The sequence below is a fragment of the Ochotona curzoniae genome, unplaced genomic scaffold (assembly GCF_017591425.1).
Source record: "Ochotona curzoniae isolate NIBS_2020 unplaced genomic scaffold, NIBS_Ocur_1.0 patch425, whole genome shotgun sequence".
NCBI lineage: Eukaryota > Metazoa > Chordata > Mammalia > Lagomorpha > Ochotonidae > Ochotona > Ochotona curzoniae.
The window spans coordinates 354,798-380,754 of record NW_024467001.1 but is presented as its reverse complement, the minus strand read 5'-3'; the positions used below and the strand labels follow the sequence as shown (position 1 = coordinate 380,754).

The 25,957-nt window shown below is 46.2% G+C and overlaps 1 protein-coding gene across 1 annotated transcript in view; it reads right to left on the bottom strand.

Annotated features, from left to right (window-relative positions):
• Nucleotides 1-24: 24 nt before the first annotated feature.
• Nucleotides 25-25,957, bottom strand: part of LOC121167758 (myosin light chain kinase 3-like) — a 34,098-nt gene continuing 8,165 nt past the window's right edge. The window contains exons 3-13 of the mRNA XM_040997339.1: nucleotides 25,238-25,667; nucleotides 20,954-21,411; nucleotides 19,173-19,278; nucleotides 18,550-18,643; nucleotides 17,978-18,087; nucleotides 16,471-16,612; nucleotides 8,620-8,690; nucleotides 5,274-5,402; nucleotides 3,626-3,778; nucleotides 1,691-1,823; nucleotides 25-430 (exon numbers count right to left, since the gene is read on the bottom strand). Of these exons, the coding sequence (XP_040853273.1) occupies nucleotides 371-430; nucleotides 1,691-1,823; nucleotides 3,626-3,778; nucleotides 5,274-5,402; nucleotides 8,620-8,690; nucleotides 16,471-16,612; nucleotides 17,978-18,087; nucleotides 18,550-18,643; nucleotides 19,173-19,278; nucleotides 20,954-21,411; nucleotides 25,238-25,667 (1,886 nt within the window). The 3' untranslated portion in view covers nucleotides 25-370. The remainder of the gene's footprint in view (nucleotides 431-1,690; nucleotides 1,824-3,625; nucleotides 3,779-5,273; nucleotides 5,403-8,619; nucleotides 8,691-16,470; nucleotides 16,613-17,977; nucleotides 18,088-18,549; nucleotides 18,644-19,172; nucleotides 19,279-20,953; nucleotides 21,412-25,237; nucleotides 25,668-25,957) is intronic.

Here is a 25,957-nt window from a genome sequence, read left to right as displayed (position 1 = left end):
ATAGCACGCTCCTGCAGAAAATTCTACTGAGTTCTTCAATCACAGTTAAATTTAGAATTGAAGTTTGAGCTATGCAGAGTAGGCTTTCCTGTCTATCTGAAGCATGCCTACACTTATCACCAAAAGCAGGTGTATTTGCAAAGTAAACACAGCATTTCAAACGCAGGGATCTCACGAGGCAAAACCAAAACTCTCCGCACAAATTTGTTACAACCACTTCTATCTGCAAGGAGGGCCATAAATACAATTTGCTTTACAAAGACAAGTGGAATCGCTATTTAGGCCTCATTATTCAAAAATTTGAGTTATCTCTTCACTTTGCCACCTGCCTCCATGGTTTCCAGACCTGTTGGAGCAGCCGAGTTGAAGATTAGGGACAAGTTGGAAATTTTCTTAACCTGTTGGCAGCAGTCACCACGTAGAAATGTTTCTTGAGATGCAAGAGAAAAAACAAAAAGGCATGTTTTTAGACCACTTGCTGTAGAAAGGAACAATGATGGAATTAAAGGGGGTCTAAGCACTTGGTTTCATTTAAAAATTATCACTGCAAGAGGAAAAGTGATTTCTAGAGTTCTGGTGGAGCAGGCACATGACTTGCAGGGGCATGTGGGAGGTAAACACGGAGTGAGATGATGCAATCATGCCCCCTGTCCATGAAAAGCACAGCACCTTACAAGGATATTTCTCAAACTGGGATTCACAACCCACCAGCTGATCTTGAACCCAAATTTGTGGGCTGTGAACAGTACCTTATTTAACGAAACTAATGCCACAACTTAGAAAATGCCAGAGTGTTTCACGGACTGTTGGGTGACACATGTTTGCTCAGCTGTATGAACTGCTCCCCAGGTAGAACATTTCAGTTTTTAGTGAGGGTCTGAGCCATTACGAAAATGTTGGACCTCAGCTATAGGTTGGCAACAAAATACCGGGCAAATAGAGACACTATGATGGACAATGTCAATTAATGGATTTTTCAACAACCTCATCGTGTTTGGAGAGGCGAGATTGGCAGCAATTTCAAAACTGGTGATGAAACCACTTCAACGAGTATCTCGGAGCATGCCCCACATGCGGGACTTGGGGTGGGTGGGAAATCAGGTGGGGCTTCTCCCTCAATATCCCCTTCTACCTCAGATATATGAAGGAAACAATATGAAAATAATAGTCTTACCCACTTTACCCACTTTCCTGTAGCCCTTGACCCTTTTTGCCCAAATTAACAATGTAAAGATTGTCAAAATTTAAAAAATTATTTTTTTTAAAAGACAAAAAAAAAAAGAAAAGAAAATGTTGGAAAGCCATTTCCCCAGATGGCAACTGCTTTTTAGCTAGGTTTTTTTTTGTAGAGCTTAGTAAGGCTTTCAGTCCATCACTTCCGGAACGTGTGGTGGGACAGACAACTGCAAGAACTTCACTACCACAGCCCTTGGGAACATGCTCAGCTCCGCCCTACCGCATGAAGTGACGCATGCAAGGGACTCTGAACTAAATATCATTTTAAGCCAGTTATTTTTGGTTTTGTGGCATCTTAAAGTCAAGCCAGTTTTTTGACATGGGAGGGATTTGTTACCCCCCCCCCCCAATAATCTTCCTATTTAAAATCCAAATGTAAGTAAACACTTAGTTACAATTCTGTCAAAAGCAGTTTAAGATGACTGTCGCCTTGACACAAAGCGAAGCCCATTACCTTCCATTTCCTCTGGGCTGTGTACTTCTGCAGCAGCACTTGGGACTTGAGGCGGACTTTGGATTTAGAAGCTTTGGCGGGCAGGTGATTGAGCCACTCGTGTTTCAGGCACTGTGTGGCACTCATTCTGCAGCTGTGAAGTCAAACAGCAGTGGAGACTTTTAGCGGGGGTTGCCTTTTCTAGTTGTCCCAAAATCTGTTCAGTTGGGTAAGAAATCTGAGTCATTGGAAAGTATGAATCATTGAAGCAGACTCATGCTGTGCCCCAGGAAGGGAACTCCTTGTATGAAAAGTTCCCCTCCTTAAAACTGCCAGAACACCATCAGCAAAGTGTCCCTGACCTCCGCAAGGAATATCTCCCGGCGAGGACACTGGCCTTCGGCAGGCCGGCCTGGAACTGCTCAGCACAACAAAGACTCGGGGTGGATGTTTGGTCCCACAGTTAGGACACCACTTAGGGGCAGTGTCTGGGTTGGAGTCCCCGCTCTGTTCTCAGTCCCAGCTTCCTGCGGTGTGTACGCTGGGAGACAGTGGGTGTGATGGCTCAAGTACTTGGGTTCCTGCCATCCACATGGGAAACAGAGCTGAGAGCTCTGGCTTCAGCATGGTTCAGCCCTGGCTGTTAGGGGAATCTGAGATGTGATCTAGAAAATGGGAGTTTTCTCTGTCTGCCTTTCAAATAAATAAAAATAAACAAAATGTTTTTAAGGATTAAGCTGCTTCCTATGTTGCCATTGTCTCTTATGAGCACTGGTTAAGTCCCAGCTCTCCATTTCCAATCAGTTCCCCGTTAATGTACCTAGGAAACCAACAGATGACAGGAGATCAAGAAGGAATTCCAGGCTCCTGACTTTGGACTGGCCTAGCCCTGGTCTTGTAGCCATTTGGGTGTTGAACCAACAGATGGAAAATTCTTCTCTCTCTTTGCCACTATGCCTTTCAAATAAATAAGTCTTTAACAAATTTAAAAAAAAAAAACTAAAAAGTAGACTTGAAAGAAGCTCATTTATTTTTGACTGCAATGTCAACTAGTATGCCTAACTTCTCACAAATCAGAATGATAACAAAGCTGTGAATGTCAGGGATGTGTGGGTGGTGTTGGAGCTCAGATTCTGGAGTCTTAATCTTTGGTTAGTAAATTCCTTTGGTTATATTCCATTCTTACTTTATTGCCTGAGTATCAAAAATCTCAATGGCTCTACTATGACTTGGATGCAACTGCTTCTATTTTATTTTTTATTTTACTTACATAAGTATTTTCTTTATACTTGAAAGGCAGAATTACAGAGAGGAGAGACAGAGAAAGATATTCCATCCACTAGTTTACTCCCCAAATGGCCTAAATAGACAGAATTGAGCTGATCTAATCCTGGAACCAAGACCTTCTTCCAAGACTCAATGTGAGTGTGGAGCCCCCAAGGACTTGAGCCATCCTCTGCTCTTTTCCCAGGCCAAAAGCAGGAAACTGGATTGGAAAGGAGTAGCTGGGACACAAACTGTCGCCCATATGGAATACCAGCACCGCAGGCAGAGGCTTAGCCTATTGTACCATAGTGCTGATCCTAAATGTAACAATTGAAGTCTTATACAGCTTTCCTCATAGAGATGAGGTGTTTAGACCTTTGTTATGAAGAATAATGTCTTTGTGTCTAAACTTCTCTTCAAGATTAGCCTATTATAAATGACAATTTAGAAATGAGATTCATTTGTAAATGTGTTCCTTTTAAAATTCTACCGAGATTTTATAATCCCAGTGGTTTCTTGAAACTGACTTCCTTTGTCCGTTTGTTTATTCCTTTTATTGTTTCCAAATGAAGAACTCCAGAACAAAATTTGCCCCTTGGAGGAAAGGCCCTTTGACCTCAGCAGTCCTGCTTCACACCCAGCCCAGGGTCACCATCAGAACAGAGCATGCGTGACACGCTGTCAAGAGACCTCTTCTCTTTGACCAGCAGCCGGGAAACAAAGTCCTTGGCCTCCTCCGACAGTCCTTCAAAGGTGTCAGCGTCGAAATCCCAGCTACAGTTCACTATGAAGTTCATGGTTTCTGCATCTGTTTCCCCTAGAAACGGGGACAAGCCACTGAGTCTGCAGAAGAGAGAAAGGACCATCACCATCCAGAAGCCATGTTTGCCAGCAGGCATCAAAAGAAGTGAGAGGAAGCTTCTAAGGCCCAAGCTGATCTAATCCAGGATGCTTGGGAAAAAAAAAAAACAGCCTCCTCCTTCTGCACGAAATACAGTCCAGTGTGCTCCTCAATGAAAGAAGTGGAAGGAGTGAAACTCGGAAGGCAGGAAGCATGTTCAGAGCAAACTTCCATTCAGGCTCACGACCGAAATGAGGGCCCAACTCAGTGTCTAGTTATCAAGTACATCTTGATTTGATTTAAAAATTGCTTTTCATGTGTCCGAGACAGCCAAGTTCATTTAGATACTACCCAGGCCTCCAGCCGTGAAAACTGGCTTGATTAGCCTTCTGCTACAGTGAGGAACTGGAGGCAAGAGAAGCTCAGCATCTGGCTTTGAGGCTCTAAACTTTTCCAACTGGCATAACACACGTGCATGCACGCAAGCACACACACACACACACAATGTAGCAGTGATAAATAATGATAAGCCTAGAGGCAAAGTGTGACTCTATTGGGCCTTGAGCAAGAAGGAAACAGCATGCAGGGCGGGAAGCGGCAAGGGTAGACAGTAGGGCAAGCAACATCCAGCTCACCCAGTGTCGCCGACCTACAAGCAACACTAGTGACGAGGCATACACACAAAAATCTGGAAAACAGGAACCGGAACCGGAACCGGAACCTTTATTGCAAAAAGCGGGCTGCTTATATACAGCTCTCCACCAATCACTTCTTGTGTGTCCACTCAGGGCTACCTGATAGGCCAGTAGCAATGGCATAATCGCAGCGAGGGCATCAGCCTATCCCTGTGACTTCCTGTTTGCCTACTGGCGGGACCAACCCCGCCTCCTGGCCCTGGGCCAGCCACCATCTTGCAACGGCTTTTAATACATGTGGGGGCAGCTCCAGTGTACTGCTCCCCACAACCCAATCTCCCCCTCACATCTGCAGTACACCCCAGCCCCACCTGAACTTCACTTGTCTACCAACCCAGAAACAAGAGGAAATGAATGAGAACTGATGGTCAATTCCCCAAGTCATTCCTCCACAAATGGAATAACCCTGAGTAGACGTCTCCTGATGGATCCCACAGTTCTCCAGCAGAAATGGCACCAGTTGCCCCCAGATGGGTCTTATTGCTGAGTCACGAACACCTTCAGCTATTTCAGTTACGACTGAGAGCCGATGATGAAGACGCTCAGCCAAGGTCTGGATCTATTGATACTAAGAAATGAGACACGTAGACCTCTGTTCTGAGGGGTAACATGCACGTCTCACTTACTTCTACACTGACTCACAGCTGAAAATTTGAGGGATTAGGATCAACTGTAAATACGGTACTTGGCTTACATGCCTGTAGTTGGCTGCTTTTCCTTTCCCATCCCACTACCCTGTGCGCTTACTGGTGTTTCCTTGGAACAAGGTAAAACGGAGGACCCCAGGACCCTCCACACTCACAGCATGTAAGTGATGACGCCCACACTCCACATGTCAGTGGGGAAGGAGACAAACTCATAGTTGACAACTTCTGGAGCCAGGAACTCAGGTGTGCCAAAGTTGACCTTCAACTTTTCCCGCGGCTTGTACCTAGAGAAGGGAGTTACAAAGATGCAGGGTAGTGAGACTGGGACTAATTCCTGGTGGGAGGAGACATTCCCTGGCTCTTCCTGTCACTCAGGCTGCCTGGACCTCCTGCCCACATCACGCAGGTCACATGACAGGCCCCAAATACCTCAGAATCAGAAAGTGCCCTCATTCTCCAGGATTTCCCAATCTGAAAAGAAGAGATCAAGATGCCTTACTCAGCATCCCCACAGGGATGGATATTAAACAAAAAAAAATTAAAAAGAAAATAGCAAGTAATGACTGGGATGTGGAAATATCAGAAATCTTGTGCACCTTCGGTGGGAAAGTAAAATAGGGCAACTATTGTGGTTACTTACTGAAAACAGTATGGTGGTTTCATTAAAAAAAATAAATAAAATCTAGAGCTATCGTATGATTGAGCATTTCCAACTTGGAGTGTGTCATTCTCAACAGAATTGAAAGCAGTTTCACCAAAACATGTTTGTACAGCCTTATGCAGAGCATTACACACACAGCTAAAAGGACGAAGTTACTCAAGTGTTCACTGACAGACGGGGAAATAAACAAAATACAGTATAAACATGAAATGGAATGTTATTCAGCCTCAGAAAGAAGGAAAGACATTATGAGATTAATGAATTAAGCCAGGCACAAAAAAAAATGTTGCATAATCCTGCTGCTACAAGCCTCCCAAGAAGTCACATTTACAGAGTCAAAAAGTAAAAAGGTGCTTGCCTGGGTCTGGGGAACAGACAAAAAATGAGAAGGTATTAATTAATAGTTGCAGAATCACATCTTTACCAAAGAAAAAGTTCTGAAGATTGGTTGCTCAACAATGTGAAAATCCTGAACACATAAAAATTAAGATGGTACATTTTTCTTCCTAAACTAATTAACTCATTTATTTCTTTTGACTTAAAAAAAGGAATTATGATGTTTAACACATTGTTTGGATATATGTATGACATCATATGTTTATTACTTTGTGGTAAGAACATTTAAAATTTATTCTCTGAGCAAGCTTCAAGTATACTACATTGCTGTTAAATGTAGTAACCCCACTGTCCAATGTATCTCTTGAACTCATTTCTCTTGTCTAACTGAAAACATTCTTCTGTCCTTTAACCAGGGCTTCCCCAGCGCCACACTGGCCTGCGTCCTACCAACACCATCAACTTTCTGTCTCTTCGAGTTCATCTTTTTAGGCTCTGTGTAAGTGAGATCATACGGTGTTATTTTTTAAAAAGACTTCTTTTTTTTTTTAATTACGAAGTCAGATATACAGAGAGGAGGAGAGACAGAGAGGAAGCTCTTTCATCTGATGATTCACTCCCCAAGTGACCACAACAGCCAGTGCTGTGCCAATCTGAAACCAGGAGCCAGGAACTTCCTCCAGATCTCTCACACAGGTGCAGGATCTCAAGGCTTTGGGCCGTCCTTGACTGCTTCCCCAGGCCTCAAGCAGGGAGCTGGGTGGGAAGTGGAGCTGCTGAGATTAGAACCAGTGCCCATATGGGATCCCGGCGCACTCATGGCAAGGACTTTAGCCAAGCCCAGTGTTCTCTGCCTGACTTCTTCTTGACACAATATCATCCATGTTGTTGCCTATGACAGGGTTTCCTTCTTTTTAAAGCTGAACACTATTCAATTGTATTCTATGCATTCAGCTTTGCCATTCTTCCATTGGTGATAACCTGTATATTTGTTATTAGAATCAAGATAAAAGAATTAGACAAGTTCTGGTCATGAAGTTTCACAAGAGGCTGCCACTGTGGTTCTAGACCCTGCCTGGGAAGCAGGTGTGAGACACCAGCAGAGGCTGAGCAAGGAGAATTGCTCTGCCTCCGTGGGAATGAGGCTTTCCCTCTCTGCTTATGAATACAGTGAGGGAACCCATAAACTCTTAATTTTTTAAAAGATTTATTTCTTTTTATTGAAAAGGCAGATTTACAGAACAAAGGAGAGACAGAAAGATCTTCCATCCACTGGTTTACCCCCCAAGTGGCTGGAGCTGAGCTGATCTGAAACCAGGAACTAGGAACTTCTGGGTCTCCCATGTGGGTGCAGGGGCTGTCCTCTACTGCTTTCCCAGGCCGTGAGCAGGGAGATGGATGGAAAGTGGAGCAGCTAGGACATGAACCAGCACCCATATGGGGTCCTGGTGTGTGCAAGGTGAGGATTTAGCCACTGAGCCACTGTGCCAGGCCCAAATCTCATAATTTATTTGAAGGAAAGTTATGAAGTAAGAAAAAACAAACAACAACAACAACAACAAAACCTTCAGCAAGAGGAGCTGCAAAGTCAGCCACAATGTTATGAAGACCTACCCAAAAATATGTGATTCCCACAGAAATATCATTCTTGGAGGAAACAGAATTCTCAAGGAAACCTGGAAGCTGGCATACAACCTTGCCATGTGTACGACTTGTGAATGCTTGGTAGCCATGCAGCAGCCCTGACAAGGCCAGGACCCTGTTACTAACCCCTTCTAAGAACCCACACTGCTGTGGGTAAGAGCTCTACATAGGCGCTGTACTCACCTTCCGTGACTGGGTAGGATGGACAGTAAAACCACACTTATCTCACCAGGCATCTTAAGGGAACTGAAGCTCTCTTAAATTATATACATTTTGGGAAGTAAAACTTGAGAACCAAACCACCCTCAGAGCATGATCTTGCACTGTTCATGCATTATCCCATTCAGCTCTTACAACTGCCTCTCTGATGTGTCGCCATTTTAGCCATACTCAACCCAGTCCTCGTGGCTCCAAAGCCACTGACCCATAAAAATACCCAACACTATCATTAAGGTGCTTTCATATTTAACCCAGTCATCTCCCCCCAGGGCAGGGCTGGTGATCCTGGATACACTGCACAGGCCAACACAGCCTGGTCCCAGGGAGCCTGGGAAATCAACGGAATTGCAGCCCTGCATCAAGCAACTCTCTTAAACTGCCACTTCCCTCTCTTCTCTAGCAGGTGGATTGGAGCTCTGCTAACGCACAGCATTCTAGACAGAAGTGGAGCCCTCATCATGAAGCCATCCCCTGCAACAAGGCCCATCTTCAGGGCCAAGGCTAGTAGCCTCTACATGCAAGAGCTTTCCTGTACTCTCTCAGAACTGAAGGACTGGCAGGTCAGTCTCTAACCAGGGTCGGGATACCTACAAGGAGTCCCCATCGAATTCTGTCCAAGTGTCAGAATAAACTTCTCTTACCTTCTGGCCAGACCAAAGTCAATGATCTTAATCTGATGTCCTGTCTGATTGACACACAGAATGTTCTCTGGCTGGGAAAGAAAGAGAATTCTGCTTAGTCCAATGAACAACTATGGAGATCCATAGCTACTACACTTATTTGTCTTACAACCCACAGTTTCCCAGCCTCTGGAGATCAATGACTCAGGGAAGCCCTGCAGGGACCAGAGGGAGTCAGGACTGCTGAGATGTGAAGGAGTGGAGTGAACTGGGGAGCCAGAGGAATCTTGCCTTGCACCAAAGGGCAGCCCCCACTCGATTCCAGCCACCAGTCACCATGCAGGAGCACAGGCACAATTGCCAGTCTCTCACAAGCTGCCATAAATTCAGCATTTCATCTGAAAATACCATGCTTCTAAATGTTTATGGCTCCATAAAAAGTCAAACACACATTCATTAAGCAGGACACCCAAACAGAACACCACTGTGATGCTGATTTGCCCAACAACTGTTAGCTGGGGCGAGTGCTCCCAGCCCTGGCTGCACATGGGAATATCAGGGAAACTCTGTAGAAGTCTGAGTGCCCAGGCCCCAACCCTGACCAATGACATCAGCATCTCAGAGGTGAGCATCACTGGCCTGATCAGGAGAGGGCTGCTAAATGTCCACCTGACTTTTTGCTGTGATAGCTGAGAGCCATGGAATGTGCAATGGTGGCCTTGACACATCTCCTTTATGTATTTCAGGTAACCACTTTCCCTTCCAGGCTTATAAGCAGCCTGGCAAATGGGAAGGGCTCTCTCTTTCTCTCTCTGTTCCCATGGACACAAGACAGAAGGCTTCAACTACATTGGAATCAAACCAGAACATGTCGGCATTATAGCCAGTCAGCATGGTTCTGGTAAATCTATATTCCGCCCCACCGGTGTGCATCAAAGATTAGCCCAGTATGTTGCAGTGCCTCTGTTCTGCAGGGCTTGGACTGGCTCCCTGCTTGTGGCCTGAGGGGAAGCAACAGAGGATGGTCCTGATTCAGGAACTCCAACCACCCACCTGGGAGACCTGACTGGAGCTCCTGGCTCCTGGCTCTGGGCTGGTCCATCCCTGGCTGTTGCCATCACTATGGGGTAGGCTAGAGGAATGGAAGGTCTCTTTCTTCCCCTCTCTCTCTCTAACTCTTTCAAACAAATAAAAGTGATTTTTTAAAAAAATTTCTCATTTCAAATTATGTAATTCAGCAATTTTTTAGTCTTTTCTTAGATTTGTATACTAGCATTATCCTTTCAGAAGATTTTCGTTCCTTCACACACACACACACACACACACACACACACACACACACACACACACACACAGAAAACCACATCCATCATCAGTCATTCTTTATTCCTCCTGCAACCCAGAGCTCCAAGAACTGTTATTATATTTTCTTCTCCTATGTATCTGCCTATTCTAGTTACTTTATATAAATGTGATCATACAATATGTATATGATTTTGTGACTGGCTATAATTTTTTCAAGGTTCATCCATGTTATAATAAATACTCATTTTCACTCCTAAACAATATTTGATGCCATTTTTTTCATCTATTCACTAGTTAATTAACATCCAGGTAGTTTCCACTTTTGGCTACTGTGTGTAAAACTGCAAAGAACATCTGTAGACAAGGTTTTGTGTCCATCTGTTTCATTGCTTTAAATATATACTCAGAGCAGAAAATACTGGGTCATATGAGAATTCTATATTTACTGTTTTAGGAAATCCCTGTTTGTCTTTCTTTTTTTTTTTTTTTTAAAGATTTATTTTTTATTATTTTTATTGGAAAGGCAGATATACAGAGAGGAGAGACAGAGAGGAAGATCTTCCGTCCCGCAACGGGCCGATACTATGCCGATCCGAAGCCAGGAGCCTCTTCCGGGTCTCCCACGGGTGCAGGTTCCCAAAGCTTTGGGCCGTCCTCGACTGCTTTCCCAGGCCACAGGCAGGGAGCTGGAAGGGAAGCGGGGCTGCCGGGATTAGAACCGGCGCCCATATGGGGCAAGGCGAGGACTTAACCACCTGTTTGTCTTTCTTATAAATATACAACATTTTATCTTTTAATTGTGAGAAAGAAGGCGAGACAGAGAGAGAGAGAGAAAAATTTTCCACCCGAGGTTCAGTCTCGAAATCGCCACAGCCAGGCAGGTGTGGGCCAGGCTGAAGCCAGGACTGAGACGCTCCATTTTGGTCTCCCATGTGGGGACAAGAGCCCCCCGGAACTTGGTCCATCTGCCATGACCTTCTCAGATACACTAGCACTAAGATCAATCCAGAGCACGGTACTGAGGACTCAACTCTGACATGGGATACCAACAACTTAGGCAGCAGTTTATCCTACTGCATGGTAACACTGGTTCCCAAACTGTTTTTGACATTGGATGTGATAGTGTGTGATGGCCTTGTCCTCCACCTTTCTCTCCCCTGGTCAGCCTTCAGCCTCTGTCCCTGCTAGCCCAAGCACCGTGTCTACAATTAATTTGCAGAATTTCAATGGAGAGGTATTTGAGGTTGAGATGGAAATTGCAAAACAATCTGTGACTATCAGGACCATAACGGGAGATTTTGGAATGAATGATGAAGATGATGACCCAGTTCCTCTATAAACGCTCCTGCAGAGGTATTAGAAATGGCATTCAGCCACCACTCCTGAAGGCGAAGAAAACTGAGCGGATGTTATCCCAGACCAAGAATTCCTCAAAATTGACCAAGGACAACACTTCTTAGTTTTTCTGGCTGCAAACTACATACAGCAAAAGTCTTCTTGGTCTGCCTGTCTGATCTAGGGGGAAATTCCTGGGGAAATTCCCAAGACCTTCCAAACAAGTGGACTGTACTGAAGAAGAGGAAGAGCAGACAGAACCAGTGGGGTGAAGGGAAGCGAGATGCTGTGCTGGACACAGTGCCACTTGCAGCATTGTTCTAAATGCTGGTTGCACTGTTCTGTCCATTTTGGGCAGACTAGACAAAGGCAGCAAACCGCCACTTTCAGCAGAATCTTGTCCTCACTGCCCGCACGCTCTGCGTAGACATTCAGATGTAGACTGACTGACTTCCAGTATGAGCCAAAGTTCCTATTTTCCTTGCTCTGCAGGGAACTGAACTGTGTGTTCTTTATAGAAAGCAGCATTTCGGCCTTTCCCTCTTTTTGTAAAACAAATTGCTTCTTGGTTTATTGTCCAGTTAACTTGAGTGGTTGTTTTTTTTTTTTTAAGTTGGAACTGTAAATAAAATAACTTTCAAAAAGTTTTCCAAGATAGAATTAAGAAAATGTTCTCTGTAGTCACGAATTGGAGCTGGAAAGAGGATATTAGGAAGTATGACTGGTATTGCTTAGCTTATACGTAGCAGCACTCCGTTAAGGGGGTCTGAGGACTTGATTTTATGTTTTAATCCTCTCAGTTTTGAACATATTGCCTAGAAGAATCAGTTAGTACTTGGTGTGCGTGTGTGTCTTTAGGGGAAGTAGATAAATATAAATATGCAATCAGTGGATAGCCAAGACTTTCTATTCTATGCATTTTTATTTCTCATTTAGCCGGTCTAGTGAATTTGAAATGGTATTCTGAGTTACATTTTCCTAACGATGTTCAGAATCTTTACATGTGCTTACTGGCATTGTGTATCTCCGTTGATAAATGTGTATTAAAATCCTTTCACTGTTTTTTAAGTTATCTATGATTGAGTTGTAAGTGTTCTCTATATCCTAGAAACAGATTGTGTATCATAGAGACGATTTGAAAATCTTTTCTCCAATCCTGTGAACTGTCATTTCACTTTCTTGATCATGTTCTTTGAAGCACAACGGTTTTAATTTTGATAAAGTATAATTTATCTATTTTTACTTTCTTATGTTTTAGGTGCTATATCTAGGAATCCATTGCCAAATCTAAGATTACAAAGGTTTATTCCTCTGTGTTTTAAGAATTGTAGAGTTTTAGTTTTTATATTTAGGTCAGTGATCCATCCTGAACATCTTTTTATGTGGTGTGAGGTGTGTGGCTTTATTCTTCAGATATCTAGCGCGATGTCCCCACAACATTTAGTTAAAAATACCTTTTTCTCCATAGAATAGTTATCATAGCAGTATCAGAATCGATCAGTCACACACGTAAGGGTTTCTGTTTGGACTCTCCACTGTCCTCTGTGTTTCTGTCCTTGCACTAGGACTCCTGTGACTTTAGCAGCTTCCAAGAAAGTTTTGGAATGGGAGACCACCAACTGTCCTTGCTCAAGTCTGTTTTTGCAACTCTGGGTCCTTGCATTCCTACCTGAAGTTTGAAATCAGTTTGTTAAATGCTCTACTAAACGAAAAAGGTGGAGCAGTGGACACAACATGTAAAAGGAGAATAAGGTAGCACATTTGGTGCTGTAGCAGAAACATAGAACTAACTGGACAACTACAAATGATGACAGCAAAAAATTTCAGTGAATGGAGTCAATGGACATTGGGAGGGTGACATCATCCTCAGATGGGTGAAATTGGCAACATTTCAGAACTATCCAAACCACTTGGACAGAACCCTCAGAATATGTACACTGAGACCCTGGGTTGATATGAGGTGGCAGTTCCTCATCCCTGGGTACTGGGACGTGTGGAAAGTTGTGAGTGGTTTTCCCCTTTGTCTCTCCCCTTCCCCCAGAAACAACAAGAAGAAATAGCAAATTTGGAAGCAATGAATTCACCCAATTTTCCCTAAACCTTGATCCTTCCCACCCTGATCAACCATGTAATCATTATTTTTAAAAATAATAAATTACTATCAGTTCATTAAAATCTGAAAAAAATCCAATCAGGATTATGATAAAAAATAATGTTAAATTTGTAGATCAATTGGGGGAATATCGTCACTTCGGTGGTATTACCTCTTCCAACCCATAACAACCGGAATTCTTATGCATTAAGTCATTTTATTTTTTTTCCAAAATTGCTTTGTAGTTATCAGAGTTTGTCTTGCACTTACTTTGCTAAATTTATTCCTAAGTATTTTATTCTTTTTTAAAAAGATCTATCTTACTTTAACTTGAAAAAGTTACAGAGGGAGGGAAAGACAGGGAGAGCTATTCTGTCTGCTGGTTCATTGGCCTCAATGGCCAGAGTTGGGCTGGTATGAAGCTGGGAGCCCAGAGCTTCTTTCTGGCCTCTCACATGGGTGCAGGGCCCCAAGGCCTTGAGCCATCCCCCACTGGCCATTATTAGGGAGCTTGGTTGGAAACGGAGAAGCTGAACAAGTCAGTTCCTATGTGGGATGTCAGTGTCACAGGAAGAGGATTAACTTGCTATGCGACCACTCCAGCTCCAGTATTTTATCCTTTTGATACTATTGCAAGTGGAATTGTTTTTCTATTTTGATTTATGGATTGCATACTGCTAGTGTATAGAAATATAACAAACAGGCCTGGCACAGTAGCTTAGTGGCTAACTTCCTTGCCTTGCACACGTCAGGATCCCATATAGGCCTCACTTCCCACCCAGCTCCCTGCCTGTAGCCTGGAAAAGCTGTTGAGAATGACTCAAAGCCTTGGGACCCTGCACCCATATAGAAGACCTGGAAGAAGCTCCTGGCTCCTGGCTTTGGATTGGCGCAACTTCAGTCATTGCAGCTGCTTGGGCAGTGAACCAGTGGATGGAAGATCTTCCTCTCTGTCTCTTCTCTCTGTATATCTGACTTTGCAATAAAAAATAAAATAAATCTTTAAAAAAAAGAAATATAACACACTTTTTTTTTACAGTTGTTCTACAACTTTGCCTAATTTATTAATTCTAACATTTCCTCTCCTGAGGATTTTCTCTGTACAAGATCCTATCGTCTGTACCTTTTACTTCTTCCTTTCCAATATGGATGTCTTCTAATAGAATGTTTAGCGGAAATGGCCAAAACAGACATCAACTGTCTCATTGCCGATCTTACAGGGAAAGCTCTAAGTCTCCTACTGATAAAAGCTTAGTATTAGCAAGGCCAGCATTGTGGCACAGTGGGTAAAGCTATAACCTGTGATGCTGACATCCTATAAAGTGCTTGTTTGAAACCTGACTGCCTCACTTAATAATATATTTTATTTTAACTCTATATATATATATGAAATTTTATCATTCCAACGATTATCAATATTTTAAAAATCAATGAGAGATTGTCCATCATTTTTCATACTAAATCTTTGAAATGCAGTTTGTATCTTCTATGTGAAGTGTATATCAATTCACATCCTAAGTTTTCATCAGAAATATTTGATCTGTATTTAAATTCCATGAAATCTACAGTTGGAAAATACACTAACATATCTGTTGTTCCAAACATACCAAACTTTTCAAATAACCAAAGCAAGTGTCAATTTTAAATGAATTAAAATGAATAAAATTTAAAGTTCATTTCCTCAGCCTAACAAACCACATTTCAAGTGCTCTACAGCCACATAGGGCTGATGGCTATTATATCAGACAGTCCAACACTGAAGCCCTTTCTTCATAGTCTAAAGTCTATTTACTTATTTCCATTTACTTGAAAGGCAGAATGACAGGAAGAGTTCTTCCACCCTCTGGTTCACTCCTCATATCCCTGTAATAGCCAGAGCTGGGCCAGGCCAAAGCCAGGAGACTCTTACATGTGTGGCCAGGACTCAAGTATTTGGGCCATTTTGCTCTCTCCTTAGCAAGAAGCTGGATCAGAAGTTTACAGAGACAGGATTCCATCATAGGGATTCTGATATGGGAAAAAGGTGACCCAAGTATGACTTAACCAACCCTCACAACTCTCTTAGCAGATAGGTACTGTGAAGTTACTTAACCAGGACTCACAACCAGACAAGGGCAGAACCAACATAAGGTCTGCTCTTGGCTCTGAAATGGGCTTCAACTCTCTACCTGAGCTGTTTACTGCGTAGTCACAGGAATTTCTCAAAAGTTGGTCCTTGACCCAGAATCATAAAGTGGATCACTGAGCTCTCCCCAACTGTCCATTCCACAAGCAAAGCTGGTCTTGAATTTGCTCTAGTGAGCAGCAAAAATCTGAGGCCCACCATCTACACCATGTTTCTAAGTATCCCAATGTCACAGTCTGATGTTAATCAAGAAAGGAGGTTCAAAGCGCAAGGAGCAAGGAGCATCCCACAAGTGCGGCCAACTCAGTTCCTATCTTTTGCAGGGAACCACTGAAATTCTTCCCTGTCCTCAAACGGCTGGTAGGGAAATACCTATTGGCACAATGGAATGGAAAAAACACAGGAATAGTCACTAGGAATCACATGTTTGCCACCATCCAGGAGCTGTGCCCAGGACTCCTGGGAGTCAAAGGAGAGTGGGTAAGAGGATAATCAATGAAATATCACATAGCGCTTAGAATGAGAAAAGATGTCCAGTGTGTTGTTAGCTGGAAAAGCAAGCTTCAAAGTCACATGGATCCTATGTGCTCCTATCCTTGGAGCATTTGTATGTCATGGGCATTGCACATAGTACACCCCTCAACATGAAGACTTCACTGGGCAGAACCCTCACCATCTATTCTTACACCACTATGATGGCTCTATATACTTATAAGCATGTTGCATCTTCTACTTTTAAAAAAATTACCTTAAGAATACTTTTGAAGAAAAAAAAAGGTCACTCTAACATCTGAAGTTCAAATTAGACATAAAGAGGTTCAATTACCCCCAAGTTGCAGGTGAGAGAACTGAGGCTCACAGAAGCAGCACCAGGGGCCCTGCCCAAGGCTCCAGAACTCATACATGGCAGAGAACCAAGCAGTGGCAGCCAGGACTGTTGACAGCTCTGATGACAAGAACACAACAGAGACTCAGGAACTGGGAGGCCCAGCTGCCACAAGCCTGGGGAGCCTACCTTGAGGTCCAGGTGCAGGATGTAGTGCTGGTGGAGGTAGTGCACGCCTTCACAGATCTGCTTGGTGAACAAGACCACATCCAGTTCAGTCAGATGGTACTTCTCATCCGTGATCCGGTCGAAGAGTTCACCCCCATCCACACTGCCAGCACAGAAGGAGAGGTGGGCATCTGCTGAGCAAGGTTCTCAGAGTACTATCCAATGGCTATTGTCACTAGTTGAAGGAAGCTGACCCAGACAAGTCTAAGGTTATATCCTGTGGATCACAGGGCCACTGCCACTTGGTGTTGTATGGGATCTTTCCTGTGGCCCATTCACAGCAAAAACTGAGAGTGTAGGTCGCAAAAAGGAAATAAGAGGGGTCAGTGTTGTGACACTGCAGTTTAAGCTGTTGTCTGCTACATTGGCATCCCATTTTGGAACACTACTCCACTTCTCATCCAACTCCCTACTAATGCACCTGAGGAGGCAGTAGGAGATGGCCCAATCGATCGGGCCCCAGTCACAGACATGGGATATCGGAATGAAGTTCCTGGCTCCTGACTTCAGGCTTGGCCTAGGAGAAATGCATGGAACATCTCTCTCTCCCTTCCTCCCTCCTTCTCTCCCGGTGTGTGTGTGTGTGTGTGTGTGTGTGTGTGTGTGTGTGTGTGTGTGTGAGAGAGAGAGAGAGAGAGAGAGACTCCTAAACAAGGGGAAGTAACTGATCAGGGAGAAGACAGAATGGTCTTCGATGTTGCTAACCAAGGGTAACTTTGAATACTCCACACCAGACTTGCAAACACATCTGCCTACAAGGAGCCACCAGTACCCACAGGGCAAGCAAATCAACTATGCAAATCAGACCATAAATGAGATACACAATTTCTGAAAACAGTCATTAGTCAACCTTGCCTTTCCATTTTTGATAGAGATGTGATGTGACAAATATTTTACTTTCCTCGGTCCTTGCAGCAGAAAAACTGCAACACAAACACATACATCAGAGGACTTTGAGCCTTTTGTCTCAGTGCTGGGGTGGCTGGCAGGTGGGAGATGGGCAGCCCTGCCCACCGGGCACAGCCATTGTGAACTCCAGCAGTTTCCAGTACAGTTTCTAACTGCACTGTTCGATCTTTTGCACTTTCTGGAGAAGTCTGGTTCTAGATTTTACATGACATCTTCTCCTTTCCAATTGTTTCTTCTTCAAAATAATGGAATCCTTCATGAATTTGCTGGGACCTTTGTGCGGAGGTGGTACTCATCTCTGTGTGGTTCTGATCCAATACATGTGTGCTAAAGTAAGAACTCAAACTGTTAACAGCTAAAACTCACAATTACCCCCAAGCAGCTGCACCCCACTGGCTTATGAGAAGATGAGTCCATGGTGAAGGTCAAGCAGGCAAGCCAGGAAAGAGGGGGTGCCGAGGCGCTGGAAGTCTCAGCAAGAGGAATGCAAGGGGTGGCGTGGCTCCAGCCCCACATCCGGGCCCAAGAAGCAGGTGCTACCCCAACCCTAGACACTCACTACTCCAGGACGAGCGTGCAGCTGTGCTTGCCCTCGAAGGCATCGTAGAGCTGGATCAGGTTCACATGACTGAGCTGGTTCATGATGTTGATCTCATTCTTCACATCCTCCTGGTAGAACCCGGGAGAGAGAAGTGTCCACACGTGTGGACCAGCTGTGCCTCCCAAGACACACACATACACACGCACACACTCATGCTCTCACACCAAATCTCCTTGATCCATCAACTAGGCCTTAGAACAGATGAGACCTTTATCCAGAGAAAAGTTTTATTGATCTATTTCATAGATCACAACTCTGAGGCCCAAGAAGGAGATGAATTTGTGGTATAGGGTCTCACAGGCAGCTTGGCAGTACCATGCCTTGATGCCCACCATAAGTCTAAGGAGTGCAGGGTGACTGCTGATGGAAGTTAAGAGAGTCATGGGAAAGAGGTGGGAAGGGCCGTGGGCACTGCCCATTGTGCACAGGGGTGTAGGGCACTAGGCTGGGTGAGGATGAAGATCTAAAGGAAGGGAATGAGTCCTGAGCTTGGCCAGAGGCACCTGGCTGGCCCAGGACAGATGCCTCACCCGGTCCTTGGCGCTCTTCACTTTGATGATCTTGGCTGCCAACAGAAGCCCCGTGGACTTCTCTGTGCACCTGTGGACCTGGCCAAATCGGCCCCTGTAGAGATACAGGAGTGAATCAGAGGTTGAAGGTCCAAGGGGGTTCACCTGCATACCCAGCTGGCAACTGGTTCCTTAGGCTTCCTGCTCCTAATTGCTTCTCCACACCCACCCTGAAAACCACCCTACACCCCAAAGCATATACTTGCTGTCACCCCTACAGCAGGGGCTCTCATGACACCTAGAAAAGATCTCTTCATGCTATTTCCTGGGTCTCTTCTGTACCCTAAGGGGAAGCCACTTCACCCCACACCCATGGGCTATTCTGTCCCACAGAAACTGTCCTACACTCATGTCAGCTTTCCTGTATCCACGCCCTGCACCTCCCCTTGCCCAGGCTGCAGGGGCTCTCCTTGCCCTCTGGGGCTATGCTGTCTTTCTCACACTGTGCAGGCTATCCATCTCCTACTCCAGGCTTGATTAGACAGTTCCTAGAATCACCCAGCAGTGGGTTCGGCCCCTAGCTCAAAGTGGACTCTGCCCCCGCTGCACCTGCTTCCACTCTTGACGGGCAGACAGCCACCTACCCTCCCAAGACTTCATTCTGGCGTACTGTGTAACCTGCAGAGATTGAGGTCTCCTTGACGCTCACCACTCGGTGTTCAAAAGGTGCAGGCGGGGCGGGGCTGTCATCTGTTGGGGAGACCACACAGAGGCTGTGAGCCAGGTCAGCCACCTGGCACACCAAGTGGCAAGCCCATAGCCCTTTGTTCAGCCCTAGTATAGGAATCGTTAGAGTCCAGGCTAGAGCCCCCCGGAAGTTAGGGTGCAAGCTAGTCAACCCCCAGAAAATGACAAAGAGTCTCGCTGGTAACGCAAAAAGCAAAGAGTTTATTGTGCCAGCATGCTGGGGTCAGACCATATTAGGAGCACGCAGGCCAGCCAAGCGGAGATCGGACTCCCCTAAAATAAGGCTAGAGATTATATAAGGCCCTTTTGGCTATAACACATCAACGTCAACTTAAAATGAACAACTTTAGACTTTTATGGCTCCCAAGTGCAAGCAGTCTACTCCGGTCCCACGGCTCATCCCATCCTGGCACCCTTATCTTTATGGCTCCTCCAGTCCCTGGGACCAGGGAATTGCGCCCCTGCCTTCCTGCACCAGGTTAGTTGATAGATACGGTTACAGAGGACTAAAGGACAGATTTGTTGCTAAAGTGGAGTTTTCCTACAGTTCAGGTGCCTCCTGACCTAGTGAAGTAACGGCTCCTTGCCACAAAGGGCCCAATATCGCCTAATGCTAATATTCTAACATTATACCAACAGTCTAACAGAATCATCTCAGTGAAGGCAGCTGTTGTGGCACAGCAAGTTAGGCCCCTGCCTGGAACACCTGCATCCCCTATGGGAATGCCTGGGATGCAGTCCTGTCTCTGTCTTTGTTCTAGCTCCCTCCTGATGCATGCTCTTGGAGGTCAGTTCAAATACCAACAGCCAAATCTAGGACAAGTCAAAGCCAAGAGCTCAGAATTCAGTCTGGCTCTCCCACGTGGGTTACAGGGACCATGTACTTGAGCTACCACCTGTTATCTACCAAGGGCGTACACTGGCAGGAAGGTGGGATCAGAAGCCGAGCCAGAACTTGAATCAGACACTCAATAGGGGTTCTATCACAGGCTTTCTAGTCCTCTAGTGTGGTTAGGACCAGCTACCTTTTCCTTTAAAGAAAAATTATTTATTTTTTTATTGGAAAGGCAGATCAGATTTGCAGTAAGGAGAGACAAAGAAAGATATTTCATCTGCTGATTCACTTTCCAAATGGCTGCACTAGCTAGAGCTGAGCTGATCTGAAGCTTCTTCTGGGTCTCCCATGTGGGTGCAAGATCCCAAGGCTTTGGGCCATCCTACACTGCTTTCCTGGACTATAAGCAAGGAGCTGGAAGGGAAGTGGAGCATCCGGAACATGAACCTGAGTCCATATGGATTCCTGGTGGGTACAAGGTGAGGATTTAGCCATTGAGCCATCATGCTGGGCCCAGGACCAGCTATCTTAATCACAGCATCTTAACCACTGTGCCAAACACCCACCCTATGCCTTCCTGGTCTCCACCCAAAGCAATACCATTGGCAGAACTATAGGGCAGGTAGGTGGATTGGGGAACTCTATCTACCTGCCCCAATTCCAGCCTTTGGCAGTTCTGCATCTCTGCACATGGGTCTCCAGCCATGGGATGGACTTGGAGGCTATTTGTACTTCACATCTGCATTATTCATCCCTAGAGGCTGAGCATACCCCTAGCAGGAGCAGGGCTGCAAATCCACTGAACTCAGAGCCCGGGGGGAACCAGAGGACCGCCTTACTTACCCAGAATCATGCCACCAGTCTTGGCATCAGGAGGCGTCTTCCCTCCTGCTTCAGCTCTCGTGGAGCCCCCGGCTGCACAGTCCTTCCTGGGCTCAGGATGTCCTGCTTCCAGGCCTCTGTCTTGCTGCAGGTCCAGGGTCCTGGCAGCATCATCTGCTTCATTGCTTCTGGCCAAGTGTGGTGTCACAACTGCCTCATCCCCAGGCCTTTGCTCTCCTGCCTTTGCAACTTTTTTGCTGCTCCTCTCCTGCAGTGCAGGAAGTTCTGTGGTCCCTCCAGGGGGTTCATCTCCTGACTGAGTCCCAGGACTTTCAGGGCAGTATCCAGAACCAAGTGGGTCTTGCTCACCTGCAGGGGCAGCTACTGCAGCCTCTGCAGGGACTGTGGGTCTCAGGCTGTCCCCTCGTGTCACAAGCAGCTGCCCTGGAGTATCCATCTCCTGCACTCGGATGGAGATCCTGGGGCAGACAGAAATATGGCCTGGGGTTAGTTAAACACAAAGACCCTGGAGTCAGAATAGATAGGCACTCAAGGCCTATTGCTATCACTCACTGCCAGGGACCTCTTGACCTCTTCTCTGTGAAATGGGGGAGTCAGTGCAGTTATATCAGTAGACCCATACTTGTGGCTGAAATCAGCAGGTTCCCAACCTTGCTTCTGGCATCTCTGAGCACATCTACCCAGACAGGGCACTGTGGCATGGTGCCCGCTAGCTTGAGAAAACCCAACAAAGACAGCAAGATGTCCCATGAGGTTCTTGAAAACCGACTTCCATCCCAGGAGGATTGTGGACTGCAGGTGGGAGATCGGGTCCCTCTCACCTTCTTCTAGGCCTCAGTCTTCCCTCCCAGCTAAGCTAAGGTGAAAACCCATGTCAAACATCGCACTAGAAGCCATCAATCAGATGCAGGTAATTAAAATAAGGCAGTTAGGCACCACTGGAGCAGGCTAAGCTTTCCTCTGCAATGTTTGCACCCAGGTGCTAGTCCCAAATCTTTCTTGGGCCACTGGGAAAGCCCATGTACTGGGACCATCATCACCCACATGGGAGACTTCATGGAGTTCCTGCCTCTTGAATCCTGACTTGGGCCTGGCTCAGCCTTGGTCATTGCAGCCATTTCAGGAGTGAAATCTGTCAAATAAGTAAACCAAATTAAAAAAAAAAAAAACCCAGGCCATGGCTCCCAAGACTGGACTTTGTTTCTCTGGAGTAAACAGAGCCATGGCCTTCATGGCTGCACTCCCAGGCCCACTTCATTCATCTTCATTATAGCAATCTGAAACAGTAAGTGGGGATCAGGAAGACCCTCTGAGCCCTGCCACCCTGAGGGAGGGACCTGGACCCTGAGCCACCTCATCTCTGCTCGCCCTCAGTGGGATCACAGTACTTCCCCATCCTGGGCTCTATGTGGCTTAGCAAGGAGCCGGAAGGGACGGTATCTAATGTGGACTAGTCTTAAGGAGGAAGTCAGGTGGCCTCGTCTCCACTCTGCCTGTGGGTTGCCAGGCAGCTTTAGACAAGTCTAGCTGCAGTTCCATCAAAAGTCAAACAGGAGTGGTTACACGTTTCAGGCACACTCAGAGTTAAATGAGAGCGGAAGCATACACATAAGATGCAAAAAGCGAGGCCTTCCAGCAGGTGTTGGGACACAGAAAGTTAATCACCCAGTTGTAACTCTGGCATTCCAAATGATAAGAGTTCAAGTCCCAGCTGCTCTTTTCTTGATCCAGGAAGCAACAGAAGATGACTTGAGTACTTGCACCCCTCCCACCCAGATAGAACACACAGCTGCAGCTCCTGGCTCTTGCCCTTGGCTTGGCCCACCCCTAGCTGTTGTGGTCTTTTAGGAAGTCAAACCAACAGATGGAAGCTCTCCCCTTCTTTCTCCCTCTTTCTCTGTAACTCTGACTTTCAAATAGATAAATAAATCTTTTGGGAAAAAAGTAGGGCTTAAAATAGTGCCGTTACTATGGAAAACCACAGAGAGTCTTCAAAAATTAACAGTAAAAAAGAAAATTGCAAATAGAATTATCATATATTCTAGCAATTGCACTTCTGGGTGAAAATCAGAAGAATCAAAAGCAAGGTCTCCAAAGATACTTGTACACTCTGTTCATAATGGCATTATTCAAGATACAACGCTGCCCAAATATCCACAGATGGACGGGTGGATAAACAAAATACGGCACATATATACAGCAGATCTTCATCCTTAAAAGGAAATTCTGACACCTGCTATCACACAGATGGACCTTGTAACATCACATTAAGTAAACATTGAAGGATAAATTCTTGTATGACCCCATTCCATGCACTAGTAGCAGCAAGATTACAGGGCTGGGAGCTGGGGAGAATTGGGAGTTGTTTACTGGATGCAGGGTCTGCCAGATGTGAAAGTTCTAGAGATCTAAAGCTTGCAACACTGTGAACACACTTGCCGCTGAGCCACACAGTGGCTAAGGTGGGAGCATGTATGTTATGTGCTTGTCATCGCAATATAAAGCAGAGAACTAGAGGCTTTTCTTTAGCCTCTGAACCCCAGGGCCGCCTCTGAATGGCTGGAATTTGGAAGGCAGTGTGTGCCCCTGCTATGTCCGAAAGACCTTGCAAACCATCCACAGCCACACACAGGGCATGTGGCACTGGCAGGAGGCAGACAACCTTTCCACACTGTGCCCCTCAGGGTCAAGGATGGGTCAGGGATGACAATGCAGAATAGGATATGTTGCATCCAGCCAAATCAACCCAAACCTAGCTGCGGTCGCATCCCCAAGCCAGGGACATAGGAGACTGTGGCAAGACAGTCACTGAAGGAATAACTATGCAGTCAGCTTGGGCCAGTGGTCACTGTCTGCACCTTTGGTCTTCACTTTCAGGACGACACAGGATGCCCCCTTAATAGTGTCAAATCCAATGCCATGCAGTTCCATGCCATGCTCAACATCCAAGCTCTCCTACATACTGCATGCCCACAGCAGGCATCTCATCATTTACTGCACCTGTGTCACCAAATCCAGAGAACAGCCTCAGGATCCTCTACCCACGTAAACTGCCAACCAGAGCAGCTAGGAGATGCTGGACTTTAAATACCCATGCATGAGGTGAGAAGAAACAGGCAGTGATCTTGCTCAGCCCCCACTACAGGCCCCAGGGACCTGAGCATCAGCTCCAGCCTGAAGTTGAGTTGGAGATCTTGCCTTCCCACTCAGAATCTTCCTGGGACCCCTAACAGGTTCACAGAAAGTTCATCCCCAGCTCCAGATTCCACATTTAGAGCCTTGGCCTCACCCCAGTGGTGCCTGCCAGGAATTCCTCTCCCCAGCCTGTCACATCTCCAGAGGCTCCTGTTTCCTTCCAGAACAAAGGCTGACAGGAGATCTAGGCTTTTCTGCCAATCACCACAGCAAACACAGACATCAGATCCCCTCCCTGAGCCAGGCCATGGGGTCTTGGGTATAGGTCAGGGCAGCCCAGGGCAGATACAGGCCCCTCCGAGAGAAACCCTGAAGCACAGTGCCCTTCAGCAGGTCACCAAGTGACCTCATTGCCCCCAAGGATGCGCTGCCCCCCACCTCCAGGGCTTGGGGCCAGCAGGCTCTTCAGTCTCCTGCTCTGTGTCTGCTTCGCACCATTCTGAGGCTGTACCTGAGGGTCAGGGCAGCGGGAGCAGCTCCACCTCCAGATCTTCCAACATCATCTCCCCCCAAATCCCTGGATCGATTGGCTGGCACCCATCTCCCACCTCTGAGCATTGCATCTTCCTCTCCCAGCTGTGTCACTGATGGTTTAATCAAAGCAGGAAGGCTGGTGCAGTAGTAAAGGGATAGATTCCGGATCCAGTAACAGCCCGGATCCCAGCTCCGGGTCCCCCGCTGTGTGGTAGCTGCAGGAATTTTGAGCCTGTGCCTTGTCATCAGTAGAATAAGCATGAACATCGTGCTCACCCACGAACTGCTCAGCCAATGCCAGGCATATGGGAAGCGCTCTGAGAGTGCAATTTTCCAGCAGTTGTTGCTGCTGCTCAGAGCGCTCCCCACTGGAATCACCAGCTAACACCTCAGATTCACCCCAGAGCAACTGAATCAGAACTACTCATCATCAAGTTCTGATAATCCCTCAAGTAATCCCATTGGACAGCAGAGGGTCCAGGCAGGGTCCAGACCTCCTCTCTTCTGTTGAGGCCAGCTAGCACTGCACACTCAACACCAACAGCTGGCTCATTGGTCATGTATATTGGCAGAAGCTAGCTCCTGAATTTACCCAGTATGGAAAAGAAGCCTTACCTTGGAGACGTTTCTCCACCACTGTGAGTTGCCTTGGCCATGGCTGGCAATGCTGAAGGGCCTGGGGGTTGTGGGCTGGCAGTCAGCTTCCTGCTGTCCTCTGTGGGTTGTGGCTCAGGTTTGCTGGATAATGCACTTTGCCCAGCACTTGGGGCAGCTTCCTGGCTGGTGAGGCCTTCACTGATCCTGTTGGGTGCCACAGCCAATTCCAGCTCAGTTCTGGGGTCCTCACTGGATGTCTCAGGATCTTGGGCTTCCAAAGCTGTGGGCAGCTGCAGGTGATCCAGGGACTCATGCCCTGGGTCAGGAGCTCCATCTCCCTGTCCTAGTGAGGCCCCTGCCCGGGTAAGGAAGTCAGCTCCTGTCCCTGAAGCATTGATGGGAGTCAGCCTCTCCACTGCCCCCTCTGGCAGGTCAGCCTTCTGGCTCTCTATAGGAAAATAAGCAGGATAAAAAGGCACTCCAATTTGGAGTTGACCACAAAGACCCTACAAAGCATATGCACAAGGTCATTCAGTGTACCATGTTCACAACAACCAAAGACTGAGGAAACCCCACAGGACCTCCCAGCCCTGGCTCCACCCCGAGGGAATGTGCAGGTTAGAGCAAGGCGCATCTACACAGTGGAGTGTTGCACAGCCACTGGGAATTGTGAAAGGGAGAAATTAGTATCTCGATACATAGCTATGGAGTGACATTAAGGTGAACTGTGCACGGTAC